At 37.8% G+C, this 21,433-nt stretch overlaps 1 protein-coding gene across 1 annotated transcript; it reads left to right on the top strand.

Moving 5' to 3' along the window:
* Window positions 1-1,587: 1,587 nt before the first annotated feature.
* On the top strand, window positions 1,588-10,752 carry LOC126799131 (pyruvate decarboxylase 4-like). The gene is made up of 7 exons (XM_050526253.1): window positions 1,588-2,115; window positions 2,661-2,824; window positions 3,154-3,804; window positions 3,970-4,088; window positions 4,199-4,238; window positions 10,319-10,463; window positions 10,585-10,752. Exons 1-7 carry the CDS (start codon window positions 1,588-1,590, stop codon window positions 10,750-10,752), a joined length of 1,815 nt encoding a protein of 604 aa, XP_050382210.1.
* Window positions 10,753-21,433: the final 10,681 nt, after the last annotated feature.

Raw genomic sequence — 21,433 nt, 5'->3', positions numbered from 1 at the left:
CTGAAATAAATTACATTTTCAAATGACATGCAATTCTTGCCTTGGCTGAGAAAATTTTCTGGATCCGCCACTGCTTACCATGCTAATTCCATCATTTGGATATCATTTGAAATGTAATTAGTTTTACTGGTGACATGAAAAAATTTGATCAATATAATATTCAGAGCGTTTGACATGATTTGATGTGTAGAATAGAGTCGTTTCCTGATATAACATGTCAAAGAACTTTTAAATATAATATGAGATATCTTTAGCAAGATCTGGACCACCTCCGACACTTTCTCGATCATTTTTCCCAGCACGGTAGTGCACTCACCTGAAGCCCGTCTTGGTGAACCATGCGCCTGTATAAGATCTGTTACTATATCATTAATGGCTTGGCCACCTCCAAACAGAGACTAATCTATCTGGAGGGACCAAAGTCCATCAAATCTTTGAGGGACAAATATATGCCACAGGGATCCCCTGTAGGGCGGTAGTTACTCCGGTCATTTCTGGCTCCTCATCGGCAGTAAGAAATCCCAAGAGTAGGTTGAAGAAAGACTACTACGTACTGCCAGCTAGCTGTTGGTGCATGTTTGATGGTTGCTGCCGTTCTGAAGCTCACTGCACCGAGCGTATGGTCTTCCATTTGGAAAGGGATGAAACAATTCAGATTGAGAAATAAACACGTCGAGACGATTGAAAATCTCAGCAAAACCAGTTCGTATGGTTGGCAGTAGTAAATGCTTGATAAAAACAGCTCACTATAATTGCTGAGATGCATCAAAATTATTCGGACTCCTTTTTTCTCCACGACTCTTTTTTGTTTGATAATGTTCATTACATGCTCATCTCTCACCGTCACGGCGTCACGCATGTTTTCCATGGGTCTGATATCTTTATGGTTGTTTTGGTCCCCTTTACTTAATAGTTGATACCCATTCAATTGGAAGTATTTACCAATGGGCAAATTCTGACGTGTGTCAACGTGTGTTTTTCTTTAATTATAAATAATTTTAGTTTACCTCTCCAAACTTTATACTTAAAATCAGCTCACCACTTAAATTTTTATTTTAATCAATTCATCCATATACTTTCAGATGACATTAAAAAAATATAAAATTCAGATTTTTATATAGATTATATCGATAATTATGTTACGAGACCTAATTTTAATGCTTTAATGTTATTGTAAAATTATTGAAAATTTTATTTTGATCTTGCATATATGATTTAAAGTCTTCTTTTGATAAATTTTTATCGGATTTTAATTAAGAAAATCTGAATTTTGTCGTGTGATGAACTGATTAAAATAAAAATTTAAGAAATAAGCTGATTTTAAGAGTAAAATTTAAGATAAAACTGAAATTAATTCTTATAAATATTGGAATAAACTCTGCATCCTTCTTCGTCATTTTCAAGCTAGTGCCTCCAATATCGATGGAAGTAAAAATGGTGTCTTCTTCAGTTCTGTTTTCCAACGCCGTCAGACCAATTTCTCAACAACAACAAAAGCCTACCTTCTTTTTTTCAAACCCCAATGTACTCTTAACCAGACCTCGATTTATGACTGTTGCTTCCAAATATGTGCCCAGCCAATCATCCATGGACACTAAGATCGGAACTGGAGCTCCAGAAGTTTCCCAAATCGCAACATGCAGTGTTGGCGTCCTTGATGGATCCCCACAAAAAGGCGTCGCTTCCTCCACTACATTAGCGGTCAAGTTGTCCAACGCCACACTGGGAGGATACCTAGCTCGACGACTCGTCCAAATCGGTGTTACCGACGTGTTCTCTGTTCCCGGTGACTCCAACTTGGTCCTTCTGGATCATCTCATCGCCGAACCCGGGATAACGAATATTGGATGCTGCAATGAGCTCAACGCCGGCTATGCTGCTGACGGCTACGCGCGCTCCCGCAGAGTCGGCGCGTGTGTCGTTACTTTCACCGTTGGTGGACTGAGTTTGCTGAATGCCATAGCAGGGGCGTACAGTGAGAACTTGCCGGTGATTTGTATAGTGGGAGGTCCCAACTCCAATGACTATGGAACGAATAGGATTCTTCACCATACTATTGGCTTACCTGATTTCACCCAAGAGCTTAGGTGCTTTCAAACCGTCACTTGCTATCAGGTTAGTACTGTTGAATCTATTCATGCATATTGAAATTGAAACAGTCACCGTTAAAAAAAAATTCGATGACTTCCATAATCCCTCGAGTAAGATCGAGATTTGACACTTGATGACTTCGCCACGTACATGCAAGCAGAATGCTAAATATATGAGAAATATTAGGGGATTTAAAAACTTAACTCGTTTAAACCAAATACGCATCTAAATATTCGTATAATGAGGTTTATAAATAAAGTCGTTATGACATATACAATTAAATTTTCAGGTTTTAAAGCAACACTCTAACAATTTTGTACGGTCTTACTTCCTCAACTTCTCCATATGACCTTGCTTCCTCAACTGTATTTCATATTTTAGCAATCTCCTAAAACATTCACAACAAAGGGGTGCCTAACTATTAATGTAAGAGCCTCTATCTAATTATTAAAAATTAAACGGTTTTTTAATCAATGATAATGTAAAGTAAAGGCTTTTGCCATTGAAAATTAGTGCTAAGTAGGTGTTTGCCTGTGATAATCAGATTTGTATGTTGGTTTAATTATTAGGCTGTCATAAACCATCTGGAAGATGCACAACAAAAGATAGATACAGCAATCTCAACAGCCTTAAGAGAAAGCAAGCCAGTTTATATCAACATAAGCTGTAACTTGGTTGGGATCCCTCATCCTAGTTTTAGCCGTGAGCCTGTTCCACTTTCATTGCCTCCGAGGTAAATTATTTTGAGACCTTGCCATTACATATATTTTCTTAGAAGAATTTATTTTATCATATCATAGAGACATATTCTATGATATGACTTAGAATATTAGTAAGATTAATTATGACTTAGATCGAAACATATTCTGTTTCAGATCACAGTTGACAATTAGTTAGAAATGAAATGTTTACCGAATGAAATTGTTGTTTTAATTCACCGTTGTTTATATTTTCATAAATGCACAGTAGTTTTACTATTTTTAAGTCAAAACAATTTCAAAGTTCAAACTAGTACTACACTACTACTCATACCGTAGCTCACGAACTCTTTATCATATTCAGATTAAGTAATAGGATGGCCTTAGATGCTGTAGTGGAGGCAGCAGCAGAGTTCTTGAACAAGGCACTGAAACCAGTTATGGTCGCTGGCCCCGAAATCCGTGTTGCAAGAGCTGGTGATGCCTTTGTAGAACTGGCTGCTATATCTGGTTATGCCACCGCTGTTCTGCCAGCAGCTAAGGGGCTTGTGCCGGAGGATCACCCCCTATATATTGGTACATACTGGGGTGTTGCAAGCACTGCCTTCTGTTCTGAGATAGTGGAGTCCGCAGATGCATACTTAATTGTTGGACCAATTTTTGACGACGTCACCACTAGCGGAAACTCACTCCTTCTCAAGATAGAGAAATCCATCATTGTGAAGCCCGACCGTGTTATAATAGCAAACAAGCATGAGTTCGGCTCTGTTCTCATGGAGGATTTCCTCAGAGCTCTAGCAAAGAAAGTGAAGCGTAATATTACTGCCCATGAGAAGTATACGAGGACCTTTGTTCCTTGGGGACATCCTGTGAAGTGCTTTCCCAATGAGCCTTTGAGGGTCAACGTTATGTTCCAACACATCCAGAAGATGCTGTCGGGTCAAACAACGGTGATTGCTGACGCAGGGGATTCGTGGTTTAATTGTATGAAGCTGAAATTGCCGCAAGGTTGCCTGTAAGTCACGGAGATGATATCTTCTTCTCTATATAGTCAATTAAATTAATATCTTATGATTCAAAGATCACAATAAAATTACTTAGGTACCATGTTTTGGTAATGAAGTTGATTTTTGATTCTATTTTATGAGTAGTTTTAGTAAGCATGAGAATCGCTTTGCAGGTGTGAGTTCCAGGTGCAATATGCATCGATTGGTTGGTCTGTTGGAGCAACTCTTGGTTATGCTCAGGCCTCCCCTACCAAGCAAGTGATCGCTTTTGTTGGTGATGGGAGTTTCCAGGTGGGTCAATAGTTTTGCTCGATCATTTTTTTCTCTCTCAAGCACCTAATGTATACATTGATGTAGGCACAGTGCACACGTACATTGTTGATGTGCTCTAATATCACTATATGACTGCCCAAGAAGTGTCGACCATGCTGCGAAATGGGCAGCGGAACTGTTGATTATTGACCATGAATGCAGCCTTGTTGACTTGGATAGTGATGTACAGCTGTCCTTTTCACATTGGTGACTTGTCCTTTATTTCTGTGCTTTCATTCCTTGATTGTAATAATAGTTTGGTTTGGAAAAACTATAAATAGCTGTTCTTTCTGTTAGTTTGGTGACGTTTCGTTTTAATTGAGAAATACACAGTAAATTGCTCATCTCTTCTCTCTGATTCTTCATCTTCAACCTTGCGCCAATTGAAGGTTAGTTATGCTAACATGGCATCAGAGCCGTGGCTCTTAGTTTCTATAGCTTGAAATGATTGATCCTGATGCTTTACTGCTTCCGCTCTGTGCGTATTAGCTTTCGAAAGTTGAAATCTGAGAATCTAGGGTTTCAATTTGTGGTTTTCTGATGATCTAAGCTTAATCGAAGATCAGGTTTATCATTCTAAGCATATTGATAGTTTCAGATCTGAAAAAAAAATTTGCAGTAAAAGACTGAATTCTTTGTTGAGCTCATTTGCTGCCTCAATAGTGTTGAGCTTACTCATCGCAGTTTAGATTTCATGAAATCTACTGTGTTTGATCTACTCCATGAATTCGTAACTTGAAATATTGAAGTGTTAGCAAGTTTCTATTATTTTAGAGTGGTTAAGTTTCTATATGGAGTAGTATGGTGGATTTGTGCTTCTGTGCAGTGACGTAGTGCAGTGAATATTAGTGCAGTGTATTGAGAATTAGTGCAGTGGTTTTATTATAATTGTGATGATGTGCAAAATGTGTGAGGTTTCGAAGAATGATGAAGTGTAGTAGTGCTATAGTGCCTTGAGTATTTGGTGAAGTGCTAGTAGTGCTTGAGTGGAAGTTTGTGCTATTTGTGTGAAGTGCAGAAAGTGCTAAAGTGTAGTAGTGTTATAGTGTTGAGATGAGGTTCTGCAGTGATGATTATTCTCGTGTGGTAGTGACATGAAGTTTTACTTGATATAGTGTTTTGGATACAGTGCTCCTTTACAGAGTGAATCATGCCTGAGAATCAGACTAACTCTGCTTCCTCAAGCCAGTCTGAGATTTATGCTCATGCTGTTACTCAAGCTGAGATAGCTTCTCTGTTGAGTATGATTACAGTCAAGCTGACTGAGACAAATTTTATCAAATGGAGGTTTCAATTTCAGTCTGTGCTTGAAGGAAGTGATCTGTTTTCTTACTTTGATGGCACATATCCATGTCCTCCTAGATATGTGTTGTCTGATCAAGGTGTTGTGACAAGCGAAGTGACTGTAGCCTATAAGCAGTGGAAAATTGTTGATAAAGCTTTACTCAGTCTTTTGATGGCCACTTTAGATGATGATGTCATGGACATTATAGTGGGGAGTAAGTCTTCAAGAGAAGCATGGACTGCATTGCAGGAACAGTTTTCCTCAATTTCTAGAGCTAGCATTATGCAGTTGAAGACTGACCTTCAAACTATCAAGAAGGGATCTGATTCTATTGACAAGTTTTTGCAGCGCATCAAGCATGCTCGAGATCAACTTTGCTCTGTGGGAGTTACTATGCTGGATGAAGATATTGTTGTGGTTATTTTGAATGGCCTGCCTGATGAGTATGCAATGATCAAGACTGTGATCAGGGCAAGAGACAACTCCATTGGTCTTAAAGACTTAAAAGCTCAGTTGCTAGCTGCAGAAAGAGATAATGAAGCTCAGTTTTCTTCTTCAAACTTGATGTCAGCTATGGTTGCTAGAGGAGGTAACAACAACTTTAGAAGAAATAGCAATACCAATGGCTATGGGAGTGATAAAGGCAAGGGTGTGTGGAATGATAATAGTGCTAAGCAGGGACAGTTCTCTAGTTGGAATGGCAATGGTAGCAAGCAACAACAGTATTCTAATCCAAGAGAGTGCTATGTCTGCGGAAAAAGGGGTCATATTGCTAGTGACTGCTATCAGAATTCGATCTGCAGTTTTTGCAACAGGAAGGGACATATTGCAAGTGTGTGCTACAACAATCCTGAGTCTACAACCTACAGACAACCTCAGTCTGAGAACAGAACACAGTTAGTGGCTGTTCCTGAGTGCCAAATCTGTTGCAAAAAGGGTCACACTGCTCTCAACTGTAACTCCAATGTTACTTCTCTTGTGTCTCTTGTGTGTCAAATTTGTGGAGGCAGAGGTCATGCAGCTCTAGACTGTCAGCATAGGAATAATTATGCATTTCAAGGAGCTCAACCTTCTGCTACTTTGACTGCTATGACTGCTCAGTCCCATGGTGGTGCCTCTAGCTCTCAGAGCAGTGATGTTTGGATAGGAGATACTGGTGCTACACATCACATGACCTCTGATCTCAGGAACTTGGCTATTGCACAACCCTATGAATCCACTAATTCCATCACTATTGGTAATGGAGAAGGTTTGAATATTCAAAATATTGGCACTGCTTCTCTTACTCCTTCAAACCATACCTTTAAACTTAACAATGTGCTTCATGTGCCTAGTCTAGCTGTTAACTTGTTGTCCTTTAACAAGTTGTGCAAAGACAATAGGTGCTTTGTAGTCATGGATGACACTGATATATGTGTGCAGGACAAAACCTCCAAGGCAATATTATATCAAGGAAAGAGTAGTCCTGAAGGGCTGTTTTTGTTCAATTCAAAGGGAATAAAGCAAGCTGCAACTTCAAATCCTACTGCTTTTATTGGCTCTGCAGTGAAGTCTTCATTGTGGCATCAAAGATTGGGGCATCCATCTGCTGAAGTTGTTTCTCGAATGCTTTCTTTGTCTAAAATAAAGTGTGATGTTGATTCGTCTAGTAGTGTATGTATTGCTTGTCTCTCTGGCAAGATGCATAGATTACCTTTTACTTCATCTCAGTCTAGGTCAGTTGCTCCTTTTCAAAAAATCCACTCAGATGTATGGGGTCCTGCTCCATGTTTGTCTATTGAAGGTTACAAATATTATGTAACTTTCATTGATGACTATACAAAGTTTGTGTGGCTCTATCCTCTTATTAATAAATCAGATGTTTATCCCACATTTGTGAAATTCTATAACTTTGTGCACACTCAATTTCATTTTGCTATTCAGTCTCTTCAAACTGATGGTGGAGGAGAATACAAGAGCACAAGGCTTATTAATTTTCTGGATAGCAAAGGTATTCTACATCTGATTACTTGTCCACATACACCTCAGCAGAATGGTGTTGCTGAGAGGAAGAACAGACATTTGGTTGAGACTTGTGTTACCTTTTTGGTTGCAGCAAAATTGTCCAAACCTTTTTGGTATCATGCTATTACTCATGCTGCTTTTCTGATCAATAGAATGCCTTGCAAATCCCTTGGTATGCAGTCTCCATTTTTTGCGTTCTTTGGCACTATTCCTGATATTAAATTTCTCCGAATTTTTGGTTCTGCTTGCTTCCCCTATATCAGACCTTATGCGAAGGACAAATTGGATGCTAGATCGGCACAATGTGTATTTTTGGGGTATGCTCTTGGTTACAAAGGTGTGTTTTGTTACAATATTGAACAGAATAAGCTATGGATGTGTAGACATGTGATTCATGATGAAGACACTTTTCCTTTTCATAGTTTGCCGTCTCAGTCCTCTAGTTATTCTAATTTGAGAACTAGACGTTTTTCACCTTTGGTGTCTCATCCTTCATCTATTTCTCCAATTTTGGCTGCAAGGGGGAGTATTGTCAGTAGTGCTTCTGAAACTGAAACTGCTGTTGTCAGTAATGCTTCTGAAACTGAAACTGCTGATTTTTCTGAAAAAGCTGCAACTGCTGAATTTGCTGAAAATGTTAGAACTGCTGAATTTGCTGAAAATGTTGGAACTTCTGATTTGTCTGACATTGTTACAAATACTGGAACTTCTGAAAATGCAGGGAATTCTAGTATTGCTGGTTCTACGGAAAAAGCTGGAACTTTTGGAAATACTGAAACTGTGAGAATTGCTGAAAATGAAGGAACTGCTGAGTTGGTTGACAATGCTGAAATTATTGGGAACAATGTAGTAGTGAATTATGATGTGCTGAATAATGGTGTAGATAATAATCCTAGTCTACCTCTTCCTCATGAGTTGATGTTTGTTGAAGATGAAGCTCAAGCTTATAATAGTCATTCCATGTTAACTAGAGCTAAAAATGGAATTGTGAAGAACAAAGTGTTTAAAGATTTTTGTGCCTACTCTTGCATTGCTTATCAGAAAGTTTATGATGAATTGGCATTTTTTAGTGGTTTTACAGCTCATGCAGATGTCTATGATCCAATAGAACCAAAGTCATTTAAAAGTGCAGCTGGAATTCCTGAGTGGGATATTGCCATGGAAGAAGAAATTGCAGCCTTAAATAAACAAGGTACTTGGGTTCTTGTTCCTCTTCCAGAAAATAAGAATATTGTTGGCAGTAAATGGATTTTTAAAATTAAGAAGAATCCAGATGGATCAGTTTCTAGGTACAAAGCTAGACTTGTAGCTCAAGGGTACTCACAAGAAAAAGGTCTTGATTATGATGAGACTTTCAGTCCTGTAGTGAGACACAGTACAGTGAGAATCATTTTGGCCCTTGCTGCAATGAATAGTTGGGAATTGAGACAATTAGATGTCAAGAATGCCTTTTTGCATGGAGAGTTGAAGGAAGAAGTGTATATGGCTCAACCTCAAGGTTTTGTTAACCCTGCTTATCCTGATTATGTTTGCATGTTGAAGAAGTCACTGTACGGGTTAAAACAAGCCCCTAGAGCTTGGAATGAGAAATTTACTTGTTTTCTTCTTGCTTTGGGGTTCATGTTCTCACATTCAGATCCAAGCTTGTTTGTTAAAAAAACTGATTCAGGTATTGTTGCTCTCTTGTTATATGTCGATGATATTATCATTACTGGATCAGATACAGTTGCAATAGGTGAGGTTATTGCAGAGTTGGGTGCAGTTTTTGACATGAAAGATCTTGGATCTCTTTCATACTTCTTGGGAATTAATGTCCAGTATAAGAGTAATGGTTTGTTCCTTTCTCAAGAGAAATATGCTAAGGATTTAATTGCTAGAGCTGGACTTGAGAATTGTAGAGATTGCAGATCTCCTTGCTTGCCTCATGTACAGTTGCTTAAATCCGAGGGAACTCTTCTTGCTGATCCATCTCATTACAGGAGCATTGTTGGAGCATTACAGTACTTGACTTTTACAAGACCAGACATTGCTTATGCTGTTAACACAGTGTGTCAATTTATGTCATCTCCAACAGATGTACATTATGCTTCAGTCAAAAGAATTTTAAGGTATCTCCAAGGTTCTGTGTCAAAAGGACTGTTCTATAAATATGGCTGTAGTCCTCATTATATTAGTGCCTTTTGTGATGCTGATTGGGCAGGTGAAGTAAATCACAGGAGATCAACAACTGGCTTTATTGTTTATCTTGGTCAGTGCCCCGTGTCTTGGCAGTCCAAGAAACAAAGTTCAGTGTCAAGGAGTTCAACAGAGGCTGAGTACAGGGCTCTTGCCAATACTGCTGCAGACATTTCATGGATTAGACATGTTTTGTGTGATTTACATATCAAGGTACCAGCTCCTCCTCTTATAAGATGTGATAATCTATCAGCCCTGGCATTGTGTTCAAATCCGGTATTTCACTCTCGCATCAAACATCTTGATAATGACTTCCATTTTGTGAGAGAAAGGGTGCAGAAACATGATCTGGTGCTTCAGTATGTGCCTACTGAATATCAAACTGCTGATGTGTTTACTAAGGGGCTGCATAGTCCAATCTTTTCTACTCACTGCAGCAATCTCAGCATTGTGTCCCCTGCTGAGATTGAGGGGGAGTGTTGATTATTGACCATGAATGCAGCCTTGTTGACTTGGATAGTGATGTACAGCTGTCCTTTTCACATTGGTGACTTGTCCTTTATTTCTGTGCTTTCATTCCTTGATTGTAATAATAGTTTGGTTTGGAAAAATTATAAATAGCTGTTCTTTCTGTTAGTTTGGTGACGTTTCGTTTTAATTGAGAAATACACAGTAAATTGCTCATCTCTTCTCTCTGATTCTTCATCTTCAACCTTGCGCCAATTGAAGGTTAGTTATGCTAACAGGAACCTCATCTTTCTGATCAACAATGGAGGATATACGGTTGAAAAGGCAATCCATGATGGACCTTACAATGTGATCAAGAACTGGAACTACACTGGAGTAGTTGATGCCATCCACAATGGAGAGGGAAAGTGCTGGACAGCCAAGGTGATTTGCAGCTAGTCGATCAATTCTGTTTTAGGATACTGTTCTTTACCTTCCGCATGAGTTGAACTAGTAGTACGTATTGCAAACGATGATGAATCAAGATTTTCTATTTCGTACGTAGGTGCGGTGTGAAGAGGAATTGGTTGAAGCAATAGAGACGGCAACCGGAGCCAAGAAGGATCATTTGTGCTTCATTGAGGTTATTCTTCACAAAGACGATATCAGCAAAGAGGTCCTTGCATGGGGGGCTAGGGTTGCTGCTGCCAATAGCCGTCCACCAAGCCCTTAATACTAAGTTACTAACCATTCAATGGAGAATCTAGTACCTTCGAATGGAAGATGTTATTGGGCCGTGCCATGTACATGCACATACATGTCCAATACCCAACATATATGCTCCGATCCCTGTTATAATGTGATACATGTTTTAGATCTCCACTATGTGTGTGCCTTGGTCTATTCCACTTAGGAATAAGAACATTAAGTTCCATGTAGTAATATGTTTACTATTACAAGTAGAGATAGGTTTTCTAGTTATTGTATGAATGTATCATGTAATCCTTTATAAATAGAGGCTCTTATTAATGAATAAGATGATATATGTATTCTCTCTTTATGTTTGTTATATTTCTCCTACAACACGTTATCATGCACTTTAGCTCTCAAAAGCTTGAGTTGTTTTAAGTCGTTTAGATTGCTTTTGACAGGTTAATATTGAAGACTCGAAGATTTAAAGACTCAAAACTTGAAGATCCATGATAGACGATTGAAGATTTGAGTTATTTTTGGGTTGGGGTTTTTTGGGACTCCGTTCCCTCTCATATTTTTTTATATCATCTTTCTTAGAACGTGATATCTTTTGGGCAAACAAGTCGACCTAGTAAAGTTTACGACATATAGTGTAGTTTGGCACTACATGGGACAATCAAAACAATATGACAAACTATTTGTGATTTGGAATCACAAGACTATCATCAAAACCATATCATTAGAGGTTTTGACCTAAAGGAAATTTCATCCTCCTCTACCACTATGAGTGATCAACTAATCCGCCATACGTTTTACATATTAGACTCTCAAAAATGCGGAGACTAGCACTAAATTGAAGTCACAAGCTCTCATGTTTGTGAGACACCATATTGCTTCCATGCTACGTTGGAAATACGTAGATAAGAGTGATTATGGTAACGTTTAAACATTCTCTCCAATGGGAGGAGATTTGCTCACTTGACTACAAATGGTCACCGACTTCAATTGAGACAAGCTTAATCTATATTTGAGATTATGATTCTATAGTATTGTCATAAGTGATGACAACATGGTCCAAAAAACGCTGTCTAAATTCCCTATTACAGCCACGATTCTTGTGAATCAATATTGGCTCGCATATAGTAAGAAGAACTTTATTGACTGTTAGCGCGCTCATAGTACTGTTTAAGACAGTAGAGCGGCATGATGAGACTCTTTTTAACATCAATGCCAGACTGGTTGGAACAAAGAAGATTTAGAATCTTAGTTCAACACGACAACATGTGGAAAACACCAAAATGGCAAAGGAAAAGCGCATGCTGCACCACAAAACCGTGGGAATGGTTTCCATGTGGGTAGTGGAGGCAAGGAACATGGCGAGGGCCCTAAAGGTCGTGCCGACTTATCAAAACGCTAGGGAGGCGTCATTGGCAAGGGTAGTCGCACCACAAATGGGTCATATCTCTCAGTCAAACGTAAACTTGCAAATTAATACACCTTATTTTCGATATAGATCGACTGAACACTGAATCAGGGCCTATAGTGCAAAACAAGCCTGTGTTTTGTTGCACGTTAGAGGTACAAAGATTTCATGTCTTTAGAGACTTATCTTTGGGATGAAGTTGAGATAGAAACTTGTAGTGCTAATCTCAAAATTGCGGATTTTATGGCAACAAGGGTATTGCTAATGACATGGACACTCTAAATTTCGACGTCATCGTCTAACACCGCATTAATTTCCTATTGAGAAGGCATGGTGCCTTAGCTTTTATTTTGATTGGGTCATTATAACTTAGGTCAATCATAAACCTTGATGCAATCTTGGCAGATTAGTTACAAATTTTGGTTCGAACTATTTCAGCGGTATCATAAAGTTTGGGACTATATATGATCTAAAAATTATTCTGGCATGAACTTGCCTACCTCTCAAGGGAGTGGACGGCGACAAAACCGGCCTTAGGGGGAGGCGTGGTGTCGAAGCCGGCCTCACGGGGAGGTGCGGCTTTGCTCTTCCTTTTCTATTTTCTGGAATTGGATTTTATATGTTTTGGCGGAATCTACCATAAATCGATTCATAACTAGGCTCATCCAAACTATATGTGATATTCATGTCATGAAGCTAATTAAGGGGTCTACCAAGTCTAGCGGTTTTGAGTGTGCCTCGCACTACCAACGCCCCACTTCTTAGACAAGTCTGTTGGTTTGGAGTTACCGAATGGTCTCGATTTTTGGTTAATTTCAGCATGCTCTATCTTTTGTTAGTGGATTGAATCATAGTTTTTACTTTGATTTGCATAACATGTCATCAAAAGACAATGAGTATGTGTGCACGGCCTCAAGGACGTCAACACGTCATTGGTTGCTTCTGAAGTAATTTTACCCAACTTAAGTGCATTCATGTGCCATATTTTCTACTTTTGCGCTCATGAGAGATTGAGTGCTTAACCGAATGTGATAATACTCATGTAATAACATGATTTTTCGAGTTAAATTTGTACGAATTCGTTGAAATTGGTAAACTTGGTAAATTTATTTAAATCACATTTTTCACTTCACGACGGTGTCAAATCGAAAACGGAACCGTCTTCGGAAATCTAAATTGAAAAACCGTTACGTTTCCGCGACGCAGGAGTCGACTTTTACTCCGTCGCTCGTTCCCGAAAAATTCCTTCACAAAAGTTGTAGAGCTCGTCGATACGATTTTGTGGACATGTCACGCGTTATAATCGTACGTCATACGTGAAAGTTATTAACGACAGAAGTTAGTTTCCGATTTTGGAAAAAGGTATAAAAATGAATAATTTAGAATTAGGGTTTCCAATTTCGGAAACCCTCATTTCTCTCTCTCACTCTTTCTCTCTCTCTCTCTCTCAAAAAATTGCCTCCGGCTATCTCCCAACCCAGGCCGCCATGGCCCTCATTGCCTGCCCCAAAAGCTTCGCGCGATCCGCCTCCCCTCGCCGCCGTGGAGCCGCGCGACATCTTGAGCCCTCCTGCAACTTCCTCCGCCGTCCAAGCTCATTGCTGCTACTCAATTTCGACTCCGCCGGCATCTCGAGCTTCTCCGGCGACTCCCGGCCGTCCTAGGGCTTCACATAGGTATGGAAATGCATTTAGATGATTGTTATGAGTGATTATGTGTGGTTTGGGAGGATTTGTGGAAGAATTGGGGGAGAATCGGAGGAGGAGGAGGAAAAGTGAGCACCGCCGCCTTAGGCAGCGCGTGAAGGAAGGTGTAGGGTGCAAGAGGTGGCCTTGGGCCGTGGAAGGGGAGGAGAGGAAGAAAGGAGAGGTTTGGGGCGGCGGTGGGAAAGCTACGCGCGCCGGTTTGAGCGGTGCGTGAGCTCCACGTGCTGCCACTGCGGGGAGGCGCGGCTGCCGGAGGTGACACGTGAACCCCACGCGCCGCCACATGCGGCGGCGCGTGAACAGTAAATTTTTGTAAAAGTAATTTCTGTACAGTGAATGTAAAATGTAATTTACGTACAGTAAGTGTAAAAGTATTTTACGTACGGTGAATGTAAAAGTAATTTACATAAAGTAATTGTAAAAATAATTTCTGAAAGGTAAATCAGTAATTAGTATTTACTGGATCAGTAATACGTAAATAGTACGTATATGAAAAGTAATGCGTAAACAGTACGTACATGAACAATAATACGTGAATAATATTTACGTGAACAGTAATTTCATAAAACCAATATCTTAGATGATGCACTGGGGCATTTGTGTGGGACCGTATGTCATGGATTTGAGGCATGTATGAACCAGGAGGTAAAGTATATTTCAGCTGTAAAGTTCACCTAATTTTCATGTTCCACCGTTGGGAGATAAATACCTTCTTTGTCTGAACCCCAAATTGTGGCATACCACTCATGGAAGCAGGAAGCTGTAATTAATTTTCGACTGTAAGTTTTGGTGAGTGTGATGGGATGCGTGATGCGTCACTCTTGTGGTGGCGGTAGAGGTTCTCTACTGCCTTGTGCGTATATTAGTCGATTCTCTGGTGAACTGTTTGAGAGTAATTCTTAATCCAAGGTGGTGTTCTGTGGTGGTTGTGAACTCAATGAGTTAAGATTTCTTTATCGTGTTGCCGATACAAATATGGTACTTGGGTGGGTATCATGCACGACAACTTTTTATGGTTATAATAAGATGATCATGAAAGGGGATTATTTTGTTGATTGGAAGGAATAGTAGGTTCGTTATTCTAACGATGATTTGTGGTGAAGTCATGAAGGTATTGTCGTGATAAAGCACGTTTATTTGAAAACCACTATGTGTGATGTAAGTAGTAGGCATGTGTTAATTATTGATTTGACTCATGTTAGATGTTGGGTTCCACTATAGATGGTCGGGTTCCATTACAAGCATGCTCACTTGGGTGGCTTACATGTGGCTATTAATGTTAGAACATGTGACAGATTGTCTGTTTGGAAGAAGTTTGAGGTATGTGGTGTTTGAAAACTCTAATGGTCCGAGAGACTTGGAAAGGTTGGTTTCTAAGACTTGAAAGCGACACAGTGTAAAGAGAGATTATATAGTGTCGATGTGGTAGACCACTCAACCTCGAAATCTCATTCTTAATAGCGTAGTGAGATCTGTCAGAGAAGAGAAGTCACCTGTAAGATTCGTTGAACAAGTTGGTGACATTCAAGAGGACGATGTCTAGCATGTCTCCTAATACCCTACCATGCAATATGTACATTTGAACTTATCCTGCCCTTAAGAGAAGACTATTAGATGGCGCCGTGTGACCATCTAGTTAAAGAACGCACCTATAGTGGGGTGGTGAGAGTGGATAAGAAGAGAAGTTGACATCGAGGGTACGCTGGACTCTGCGGGAGCAAGGTCATCTAGCAGGTTCAGGTACATATGGTATGCTATGTGCCTACGCTCAAGTTGTACATATGCACTCAATGTGTGTTATATAAGTAAATGCAGTTATGACTTATTGGAATTTGGTTGAATAGTGAAGTTCGTTCTAAATTCGCCTTATACCTTAAAGGTCTTGTGTTGCAGAACATCTTGTTTTTGCATTTGATTAGGGATGTTCGAGTCGTGGTTTTTCCTGGATGGGTGTTATCATGCTCATTGTTAGAATTCTTTGCAGACACAGTGAAGTTATATAACACCATAATAGAAGAAAAGTGAGCTGTGATCGCCTCGTGGAGGCATCATAGAGAGGAAAATTATTGGGGAAGGAATTGTGGAGTCACCATGTTGAGGGCTGGGTACCCTTAACTGTTGTTGAGTATGGTGTATAACTTGAGAAAGTGGATTATAAAGTGGATTATATATATATAATGTATAAATGGTAAATAGGTACATGTATATATAGTTTGCTATATTATTTACTGTTAGGATTTCGTTTGTGAGTTATGATCACAGTGGTGATGAGAATTATATATCGAGCATGTGATGCAATTTGTACAACAATGAGTAGATTTTTGAACGTGTTTATGTCTTCGGACCAGTCTTCGGACGTGTGTGGCATGTCGGAACCTAGCCTTTGGCCGGGCGAAAGTTTCGATACAGTTAGAGCTCTAGTCTGTCTGTCGGACATCGGGTAGCGAGGAGGTTGCCCGATGTCAGACATTGGGTAGCGAGGAGGTTGCCCTATGTCGGGAGTTGGGTAGCGAGGAGGTTGCCCAACGTCGGCGGTGTACTACGTGAGGGGTAACAGAGGTGTACCAGCGCTCATTAGTACCCGTATTATAGATGCATTTGGGTAACAGAAGGGTTGCCAATTTCTCATGAGTGCATTTATATTTGTTGAGTCGTAGTTTGATGGTTACGTTGATATGCAAGATATATTTTGTTTTATTTTACTCATACGAGCTGTGAAGCTTACCGGGTTTGTGTTTACAATCCCGGTGCACCAATTCGATGGTGTAGGGGATACTACTGCAGGTGTCGATTAGTGGGAAATCGAAGGACGGCTTCGGAGACTCGAAGTCGTTCATCTTCCTGCTTGTGGTGAGGGTTTTATTACAGATTTGTGTGTGAGACCTTGTTAGAATTTAATTATGAGTTGTGTGAGATTGTGAGAATTATTACATTTCTATTTTATGTAACGTTGAATTATAAATTTGGTTTATAATAATTGGTTGTCTGAGTTGTAATGCGAACTCAGTAATGATCCGCTGTGCATTTAAAATAATTTCGATTTATTTGAGATTGTTTTGGTGTTTAACGACTTTGAAATTTTTGAGTTTTTAAGCTCAAAACTTTGGGTCGTTACATTCTAGGGTTTGTGAATAGTGCCGAATTTATGTTCTTCGTTGTTTGCACTGTTTAGGCTCGGATTTAGACCTTGGTGTCAACTAGAAAGTTATTGGAAATGTTGTTTAGGTTGTGGTGGTGAAATTTGGTGATGATTAGTGGCGGTCAGTGAACAGTGACGCCGCATGAATAGTAATTGTGAATAGTGATCTGTAACAGTAAATGTGAACAGTGACTCACATGAATAGTAAATGTGAATAGTGATATGTAACAGTAACTGTGAACAATGGTTTAGTAAAAACAGTGATTAGTGAACATGAACAGTGTTCTGTGAACAATGTTTTATGAACAACATTTAGCTGTGCTGAAATCGTCACCTGATATTTTAAGTATCATTTTCTAAGCATTTATCATGCTATTAGGTGACTGACGAAATAAGTAAAGAAATTACTTTTAGTGTCGTGGAAGTTGCACGCAGGAAGGAATGTGAGTAAAATCTCACATATTTACGAATCTACCCTTGCGGTGAATTCAAGATTTTTGCAAGAGTTTTAAATATTGAAATACGACACGTATATTATATAGTGGAATATATATATTTGTATAAATGGTAAATAAGTACTTATATATATTGTTTGCTATATTATATACTGTTATGAATTCATTTGAATTAGTCATTTCGATGACGAAAATTAAATATTGAGCATGTGATTTGATTTTTGTACAATATGAGGTGTGATTATTGTACGTGGTTTTAACATGAGTTTGTTAAAATGTTTTGTCTTCGGACGTGTTTATGAAATACGACATGTATATGATATAATGGATTATATATATATATATATATTGTATAAATGGTAAATATGTACATATATATAATTTGCTATATAATATACTGTTATGATTTTATCGTGATTATGTCATTTTGATGACGAGATTTATATATCGAGCATGTGATTTTGATTTGTACAATATGATGTGAGATTATTGTACGTGATTTTAACATGGAGATTGTTAAAATGTTGATTTGTCTTCGGACTTGATTTTTGGTACAATATGATGTGAGATTATTGTACGTGATTTTAACATGGAGATTGTTAAAATGTTGATTTGACTTCAGACTTGACTTTTGTACTATATGATGTGAGATTATTGTACGTGATTTTAAAATGGAGATTGTTAAAATGTTGATTTGTCTTCAGACTTGATTTTTGTACAATATGATGTGAGATTATTGTACGTGATTTTAACATGGAGATTGTTAAAATGTTGATTTGTCTTCGGACTTGATTTTTGTACAATATGATGTGAGATTATTGTACGTGATTTTAACATGGAGATTGTTAAAATGTTGATTTGTTTTCGGACTTGATTTTTGTACAATATGATGTGAGATTATTGTACATGATTTTAACATGGAGATTGTTAAAATGTTGATTTGTCTTCGGACTTGATTTTGTACAATATGATGTGAGATTATTGTACGTGTTTGGCAAGTCGGAACCTAGCCTTTGGCCGGACGAAAGTTACGATACAGTTAGAGCTCTAGTCTGTCTGCCGGAGTACTGCATGTGAGGTAACAAGTGGCTATCTGCTCATGAGTACTCATATTTTTGGATGTTGGGTAGCGGGTAGTTGCCCAATATCGGCGGTGTACTACGAGAGGGGTAACAGATGTGTACCAGCGTTCTTTAGTACCCATATTATAAATGCATTTGGGTAACCATAAGGGTTGCTTAATTTCTCATGAGCGCTTCATTTCATATTTTTGGGACAACCAGATGAGCCGTTCATTGACTCATGAGTGCATTTATATTTGTTTGATTTGTGGATTTTTGTATATATTTTTATGCGAGTTATATTTTCATTTTACTCATACGAGCTGTAAAACTTACGGGGTTTGTGTTTACAATCCCGGTGCACCAATTCGATGGTGTAGTGGATAACTCCGCAGGTGTGGATTAGCGGGAATTGACGGACCGCTCAGAGGACTTGAAGTTATTTATCCTCAACTTGTGTGAGGATTTAGTGTGACTATCTTGTGAGGTTGTTGTGAGGATTATACATTTCCATTTATTATAATGTTGAATTATAATTTGGTTTGTAATAATCGGTTTGACTGAGTTGTATTTTGAACTCAGAGATGATCCGCTGTGGCATTTTAAATAATTTCGATTTCATTGAGATTGTTTAGTGTTTAACGATTTTGAAATTTTGAGTTTTTAAATTTGAAATTTTGGGGTCGTTACAAATATTAAAAACCCGATTCATGTGTGCTGTGTGTGTCTGGGGATTCAAGTTAGCCACATGTGGCTAACTACGTGTCGTTTGATAGGCGTGTATGGTACGTGTATCAATTGCAGCTTAATTGATTTGTTAATTCCGGAACGATCCAAAACCTGGAATTGATGAAATGACCGAAATAGAAAGGTGGAAACGGATGCAATACACCTATGTGACTGCACACCGACCAATATAATAATACTGAAAAGCAAAGTCAGTCAATCAAATCATCAAACCAAAAATCAAGACTAACTTGTCTATTTAACGGTGTTAAGTTGATCACATAATAAAAAATAATAAAAGGTAACTGGGATGGGCCCAGCTGACATCATCTAGTTAATGTAGTTATTTCCTTTTGTATTGTTTTTTACAAAACCTTTTAAAGTCTACTTATTATTAAGAAATTACATTAATATTTTAAAAACAAAAATAAATTACGTTAAATTAAAAGAAAAATGTAATGAAGTTTCTTTATTTGTTTTTTAACTAAACCTACATATATAACATGCATAAAAGAAATTTTGACAAAAAAGACTGCATTACTTGGAGAAATTGAGAAAATTGTCTTGTAAATAAATATAATGAGAATACTACAAGTTCCAATCTTTTGCATTTTTTATACACCGTTTTTTTTACACATGTATATATTTACAAAATAAACTCAATGCTATAGAGGTTAAACTTATAATAACATCAAGTCATATTCATCAATTAATCCAAGTAGCGTAGTATTGTTTTTTTTAATATGTATTGATAGAGTTTTTGAGTTTACTTACGTGTGAGATTAAATGATAGTTAACATCCATTGTTGGTGATGATAGTGGTTACTAATATTTTATGGTAGAGTACTACTGTTAATTTGATCGTTGTTAATGTTAGAAACTTAATATATATGATGATGGAAAAGGTTGATACTTAAAATTAAAAATGAATGACAACATTTTCGGTTATTAATTTTAATACATTCATTTTTGTTCATGTTTCGACTTCATTCTACTTAACCAACTCAAATTTATATTTATAAATTAAATTTATTAACTTATATTTTCAAATGACAATAACGTGAACAAAACCGACGGTTAGATGGGACGATTGGCATGAATTATGAATTTTGTAAAAAAAATCCGTTAATTTCACATTTGTTTTGACTTCGATTCATCTGTCACCAATAGTTTGTTAACCTATTTTCATGCTTAATTTTTCTCAAAAATTACTTCATTGAGACAAACAAATATGAGGAAACGTAAATCAAGTAGCTTTGATATCTTATTTTATACCACAACGTAAATTCAAGTAAACTTTATCCTCCATTTAACTTCTAACCTCATATCATATCCCACTATTTAGCATTTAGTTTTCTCATACTAATTTATGAATTTGTTGTGAATCACTCCTAAGAAAATAAAAACAATAGTATCGTGAACCTTTACAGTACATTTTGTCATTAATGATACACTTCAATCTACAAGGTCAACTTTCGTGACCTTATAACCCAAAATTCATTATTTAATTGTTAACCATATTAACTTTTAAAATTAGTAGTTTTCGTTGAAGTTTAGAAATTTATTATATTTGTGCATGCAAGAACATGAACTATAAGATTGTCATAGTTTGTAAAACTAAACTAATAAAATAGAACAAAATACTGAATTATAGTCTATACTTTCTTAAAGTGTGATTTCAGTTGTTATTTTTTAATTTTATTTATTTATGTTAATATTCCTTTATTAATAATTTTTTTTGTTACAGCTTTATTAATAATTTGTCTTAGTGCGTGTAACAAGTTCTGTTGATATCAAAAATAATGAACAAAAAACAATGAATTTTTATGGTAGTTAGTGATGTTTGAGTGGATTCCAATGTGTCTTTTTTAATTATTTTGTTTACACAGTATTTAACTTTTAACTAAATTGACTAACCAAATTCACTAACAGACTAACGTGCACGTGACTATCATGCTGCTGATGCCCACACTCTAAGGTGTATCGAATAGACTCCCTAGAAAGGTTCGGTTTTTTATCGATCAGTTGTAATATATACCGACAACTCTATTCTGGTTTTCGGAACCCGGATTCCGTCGTTTTGTACCTCGCTCATTGTATTTCTCCGACATCGCGGTCCTATTAAAAAGCCAGAACGTCGTCGCTCCATAACGCGCGAAACTGACCAATCAGATACAACGTGCTGCTCACTGCGAATACGTACAGTAGTCA

This window comes from Argentina anserina, chromosome 6, assembly GCF_933775445.1.
Source record: "Argentina anserina chromosome 6, drPotAnse1.1, whole genome shotgun sequence".
Lineage (NCBI taxonomy): Eukaryota > Viridiplantae > Streptophyta > Magnoliopsida > Rosales > Rosaceae > Argentina > Argentina anserina.
The sequence above is the reverse complement of the archived record's forward strand: the minus strand, read 5'-3'. Positions and strand labels throughout refer to the sequence as shown.